This window comes from Nicotiana attenuata, unplaced genomic scaffold (genome assembly GCF_001879085.1).
Source record: "Nicotiana attenuata strain UT unplaced genomic scaffold, NIATTr2, whole genome shotgun sequence".
Taxonomy (NCBI): domain Eukaryota; kingdom Viridiplantae; phylum Streptophyta; class Magnoliopsida; order Solanales; family Solanaceae; genus Nicotiana; species Nicotiana attenuata.
Window position 1 is genome coordinate 92,521 of NW_017670537.1, and position 6,380 is coordinate 98,900.

The 6,380-nt window shown below is 37.5% G+C and overlaps 1 protein-coding gene across 1 annotated transcript; it reads right to left on the bottom strand.

Annotated features, from left to right (window-relative positions):
- Positions 1–1,115: 1,115 nt before the first annotated feature.
- On the bottom strand, positions 1,116–5,381 carry LOC109240682 (growth-regulating factor 1-like). Its single transcript, XM_019407347.1, has 4 exons — positions 4,621–5,381; positions 3,801–4,025; positions 2,499–2,853; positions 1,116–2,201 (listed from the first exon to the last, which is right to left on the bottom strand). The coding sequence occupies exons 1-4, from the start codon at positions 5,060–5,062 to the stop codon at positions 1,391–1,393; spliced, it is 1,833 nt and encodes a 610-aa protein (XP_019262892.1). The 5' UTR covers positions 5,063–5,381; the 3' UTR covers positions 1,116–1,390.
- Positions 5,382–6,380: the final 999 nt, after the last annotated feature.

Below are 6,380 nucleotides of genomic sequence, written 5' to 3' on the forward strand. Positions count from 1 at the left end.
TTTTCTATTACCATAAATGTGACCTTACTTGTCAAGTATGTCCCATGCATGCATGTTGCAACTATTTGTTTTGCTGATTGATTTGGAGTACACTAGTAGCTTTAGTAATATTCTTTTGGGTGAAAGTAAAAATTCCTAATAGTTAGGAGCCTAATAACGTACGCGTGTGCCAAAACTTTTGAATTCAAAGGGAAAAGCTCCTCTATTCTTGCTCCTTAATGATCTGCTCCAGTTTTGACTTTTATAACGGAGATTGGCCATACTTAAACTGTGACCTGAAAATTGGCTTGAGTATCAGGATTTCGATTTCAAGAATTCCGGCAATAAATTGATGACACATTGAGGGTTTTAGATGTAATAAATTTTATGATATGGAAGTGGTTCAGATGTTAAAAGATGTCATTTTACAACATAAAGCATGCCCCATTCTTGGAGTAACTTATTATGAGGCTCTCATTAATTTTGCAACTCCAAGAACTGGTGAAAACTAGAGTGAAGAAAGTGTTGCGGTCACAGCGATGCAGACAATGGCGAATCCAAAAATTTTCTCAAGGGTGTTCAAACTTGAAATAAGTAAAAAAATAATCCGACAAAGGATGTTCAATACATGTTATGTACCTCTAAAATCTAATATTTTATCTATATAAGCAGTGTAATTTTTCGACAAAGGGTGGTCAACTGACCACCCTAACCCGAAGGCACAACCCAAGTGAGCCTTCGCCCCTAATGCAGTTCGTCAAGGATTTGAGGTCACCTTTGATTTTAGATTCAAAATATACACACCAGAAATGAAAGAACAATGGCTGGATCAGTTTAGAAAACCTTGCAATTTCAAGAATATCGGTTGTTTGGTCACATGATAGGGATACTGAAGTCATTTAAGCTGCAATAAGAAATGAATCAAACCATTTATCTACCTCAAATCCCAACTCAAAAACTGTGTTCTCTGCTGTCATAATAGCAAAGTTATGGCGGACCTATCGTGCTCATCCATTAGGAAGCAACTCACTCACACTTAAGGTGATTAATCAACCGGCAATAACTAATCTGTGATGCAGTATAAACTAATTAAGACGCCCCATAACAGCCAGCAAAATCACAACTCTAAAAGTGCAAACTGCAATTTTAAATGTGACCATCAGCTAAAGAAAAGCTTAAGCAAACGAGAGTTCCACGTTCGTTTACAGAAAAAAAACAAGGAACAATAACAAATACATTGAGTTCTCTGGAAGGATAAGATCACATCAAATGTCTGTTAAAGTTACAACACATACTTGTCGAAAATATCTGCTTTCAGAAACAAGCAGAGCAAGACAAGAGAAACAGCAAACTAGGGAGATTACCATCAAGGTAATATCTGCAAGTGTATTTTATAAAACAAACACAGGACTTACATCGAGGGAATACACAATGAACTCGCCAGAGTTGAACCGATCACCTCATCACACACGCCAGCACCCTCGTGAACCTTCTTGCTGTCAGATCGGGGACTACCTCCTGAGCTGCTGTTTGAGAGCGAAACAAAGGTTGACTTCTGCAGGACGCCCGTAGGAGATGATCCAAATGGAGGGCTGTTATCCCACATCTCTGTTGCCAGGTTCAGAGCTGAAGAGTTCTTTGCATCTCCTGCGTTACCTGCAGTACTATTCAGGACCTCGCCTAATGGGCCACCAAGTGCATTTTCCCAAGATACTGGTAACCAATTAGCCGTCTTTTGCATAGGTTCACCGTGGCTATTTGTTACTCCCAAGCCCATTTGGATGGGGTCAAAATCACGAGATAACCTTAAGGGTGAAAGAGTGAGTTTCTCTTGACGAGGAGAATTCGATGATGATGAAAAATCCGAGGCAGCCATGGGAATGGACATGGACAGTTGAGTCCAGTCTGATTTGAGTTCATCGGGCCAAGATGCAGAGGCACGTGAAGACTGTTCCTTGGTCCAGCCATCAATGAAATGGTGAACTGGATGTTGTTCACGTTGTTCTTGGTCATTGAAATCTATGAAAGCATTAGAACTCTTAGGATTTACAAAGGAACTTCTTTGCGAAGGATTGAGAAGGGAATCTGACGAGACAAGTCCAAATTCTGACAGTGAGGACAGTTCAAATCCATTATGTTGCTTTTGAATCGAAATAGCTGAGTCCTTGGGCTTCAAACCAATTGTTGGAGATATCATAGAGACACCTTTATGATCTTGCATTCTGTCATATACATACCTTTTTTTAGTCAGGATTCTGTCATTTATATACTTACTAATTAGGACCAAAGAATAATAAATATGTTATGCATTCCCAGTTCCTTTTTCCTCTTGTTCCCTGCAGGTCTTGATGACAAAGTGACAACCCTTTTTCATTATTAAAATTCTTATAGAGAAGAAATTTCAAATTTCAGTTTAACACCTAAGTGAAATAAAGGTATCTATGTCAAGGTTGAGAAGGAGATGAAAGCATTAAAATGTGCATATCAACTAGCCATCAGTACTTAAATATATTTAGTACCTGCTGACAAGCTGCTCAGTGGAAGGATTGGCAGCACTGGGCTGCAAGCTATTGAACTGGTGCTGAACAGCACCAAGGCTGTTGGATGTGCCGCTGCTGGATATCACCGTCGCTGATGAGGAGGGTGCGACTGATGCCACCTTTGAAGTGGTGGATCCAGAGACAGCATGGCCATTCTGGCCTTCCACAGGCTTTCTTGAACGATGGCGGCCTCTGTTTATGTGCCTTTCACAGTACTTCTGATCAGGGACAGCTTCTCGTGAGCACCGCCATTTCTTTCCATCTGTTCGACGACACCTACCAGGCTCTGGATCGGTGTTGCCAGTGAAACCAAGATGGAAAGTACCCCATCCCCCTACAGGTACCACAAAGTAGGGAAAAGATGAACAAAAAGAAAAGCAAGAGAAAGAACAGAAAAGAAAATGTACGAGACTGAATAATTGATAAACGACTTCAGGGAAAGAAAGTCCAAAAAACTATGAGAAAGTGTCAACCCTTACAGTGCACCAGTATCCTCTAGCCCTTCGAAAATTAAAAAATCTTATGTACATTTCCTAGAAAACGTCTGTAAATCACCTAGAGTGTGAGGACACTCAACAAATATGTTCACAAATGGTAGAGAAACTAAACTCAGAAATTTATTAGTAATTTAAAAGCTGAGAAATTAGTTATCAAAGGCCGTAAGTTTGATGATTTATAGTTGAAAAGAAAAAGAGACGAGCAAACAAATAAGTATTGATGAAAACAGCTTATTTTGGAATGTTCTTCATGCTCTTAAATACAGTGTATATCTTAGATTAAAATAAGGTATATTATAAGTGAAACCTATGTGCGAAAGGATGCCACATAACATAGCAAGAGAATCCCAAATTCAGGTACAGAGATACTTAAGTAGATATGGAGGATTAAGTAATAGAACTGGATTAGTACGGAGTCGAAATACTTAGATAATCCAATAAAAGTTTAAAGGTTCCAATTGTTTGAGAGATATTGGATACCTGATCCAAACAAGCAACAAGGTTTTAGGCTCTGAGGAGTCATTTGGTTCAGACTTGCTATGCAGAGATAGTAATATATTTATGCAATGAATAATGATACATGGATATCTATGCAATGAATAATATGTAGTGATTGCAAAGCAGAGATCGTGTTAGTTTTATCTTATGCACATAATCTTATAAAATAACACATAGATTCTCACGTAATTATGCATGTACTAGTATCAGTTTATGCACAGTTTTATACTCAAAACCAACACTTGTATATTTGCCAACACTAGGTAAGCAAAAGTGAAAATCTTACAATTGGAGGCATAAGATCCAGAGGACAAGCCAGAAAATGCATATGGGTTGAGAGACTTCTTAAGAGGAATAAGCAACTGGTGAGGGACTGGTATGTTCGCCACAAGGTGCTTATAGATCAAAGCCTGATGTTCTAGTTCCATCCACTGAGATGGAGTAAATGGTCCTCTAAACCTCGCAACAAAAGGGCCATGCGTGCTTTCGTTTGAACCTCCAGACGCATAAGCTGAACCAAGAAAAAGCACAACCTAAGAAACTAGACTTGTTGAACAAAATCAATTTGCACAGTATAGTGAATTACAGATCAAAAAATAAGGAAATAGAAAGATCAATTAACCAAAGGCACATAAGGTTTGACTGAACTTCTTAAAGTCTCATCTTTTCTTTCTTTTTCTCTTTCCCTTTTTTTCCTTCGTGCACCTACTTTATTGCACCCTTTACTTTTTTCATTCCTTAAATTAAATGATGTTTAAGATTTGCCCAATATGTACCTGAAAAGACAAGATTTTCCACCCAATATAGGATATCATTTACTAAGATTCGCCAAAGTTCTAATTTTTCTTTTTATTGACAAGACCATCAGAATGTATAGTATAGAATACCTCTTTTCTAACATCTACAGTATTTCTTTGAAAAGACCCATCTCCTGTACAGGAAAATAAAACAGCTAAACATGATTAAAACAGATCTTTTGCAAATCCACGTCATCAGCATCCAAATCTCCAAAATCCCCTTATGTTCAGTCATTATCTAAACACAATCAAGCAGCCAAAGAGCTTTTAAAAAATTATTTAGTACGGAGTACATAACATTTCTGATACCTGAAGCTCTGCTGTAGTGGGATCCAGGATCAAACAATGGGAAAGCAAGACTCTTAGATGAGTCTTGAACAGAAGCATTAGTAGTAGAAAGAAAAGGGATTAATTCATCAGATTTAGGAGATGAAAAACTGAGCATAGTGGAGTGACCACGTCCATTATTTGGGGAACCAGATCTCATGAACAAAGTGGGATTAGTAGGACCTTGCTGTTGGGGCATCTGCTTACAAAGGGCAGAGTAGTCATCTGCTGCTGCTCTTTGGACTTTAGATGGCCTCCAATTAGTTTCATCACAAGGCCCAGATCTCTCTTGTTTCAGTTGCTGTCCAGATCCATTACTGATCTTTGAGGAGTTGTTTGTCTCAGTTGGAGAGTTGACTGTTTTTGAAATGTTATTACCAGATTCTTGTATGGTTTCCATTGTCATCGCCCCACCAAAATCCATACTTTAAAAAACACCACCCTATGAAAGTTTCACAGAGCATGAGTTCATACCAAGAAAACTCAGAGAAAAAAGGAGGCGCGCGCAGCTTAAGGGACAAAAATTATAAGCAGAAAATAGTTGAAACTATTTGGAGTTGCTTATGGGGGTGAGAGAGAGAGGGAGAGAGAGGACAAAAGTAGTACAAAGGGCAAAGACCATCTTCTACATCTCGGACACTGGAGACATGTTAGCCCATATATATCTAGTTTTGTTTCCCAAAAAGAAGCTGAGTTACATTAAGCGCAAACCTATATTTAGACAATTTTGTTAGTCTAACTTAATTATACTATTCTGGGGGTTTGTGATATTTGCCGAACTTGCCCTCACTGGCTCGCTTTCATTTACATGACAACTTAGATCTCATAGAATTAGAAAGAAAGTGACGTTTTCTTTTGCCCCTATTATGAGTTACATACGGCCATGATGTTTGTTTGGATTATTCGTAGGGAAAGAATATATCGACGCACCCTTTTATTTATTTTAAAAAAGAAAAACCTTCTTAGGAAGAGAATACTTTTTTACTCAAAAACAACAGTTATCCAAACATGTTTGGACAAATTTTCAAGAAAAAATCTACTCAAGCGAGATTATAAATAGAATAACCTAACACCATTTTGAAGAAAGAAAATTTGATAGTATTGAAGAAGTATAAATATAGTTTATCTTTCAAATATATACTGAAGTGATCGAGAAATCATTTTGAAGATGGTAAATATGCATTCATTTTACCAATTACAAACCTAAAAAAAGAGACTTAATATCAAAATTGAGAATCCCTGATGACCAACCTCTAACTTATTGACAGGGCCATGAGGGTTAAAACATAGGCGGACACAGGATTTGAGCGCGATGGGGGCATCGCTGTATGCTAATCACTAGCGATAAAATTTGGAGTGCGACTCTTTGAAAACTTAATGATTATGATGACTTATCATCCAAGTATTAATAAAAGAAAGTTCTAAAAAAAGAAAGAAAGAATAGAATATATATATATATATATATATATATATATATATATATATATATATATATATATATATATATACACACACACAAAGTTCTATAGAGAGAAAGAGAGAGATTTCTTTGCAAATGTGTCACGACCCCGGTTCGCCCTCCGTGAACCATCGTGACGGCACCTAGTCTCTACGACTAGGTAAGCCTAAATAGCGGAAAAGAAACCAAAAATTTGCGGAAGTAAAACAATTTAAAACAGAAATAAGAAAATAACCAGTGTATAAATGTGCCGCTCGGCAAACACCATATTTAACGCTCAAAA

What these genes read in the sequence shown, in the direction of transcription:
- LOC109240682 (XM_019407347.1), bottom strand. Translation starts at nt 5,062, where the DNA reads ATGGATTTTGGTGGGGCGATGACAATGGAAACCATACAAGAATCTGGT. An exon ending in CCACTACAGCAGAGCTTCAG is followed by an intron (nt 4,026 to 4,620) that starts GTATCAGAAATG and finishes TTCTTGGTTCAG; the next exon opens with CTTATGCGTCTGGAGGTTCA. An exon ending in ACTGAGCAGCTTGTCAGCAG is followed by an intron (nt 2,202 to 2,498) that starts GTACTAAATATA and finishes TGTATATGACAG; the next exon opens with AATGCAAGATCATAAAGGTG.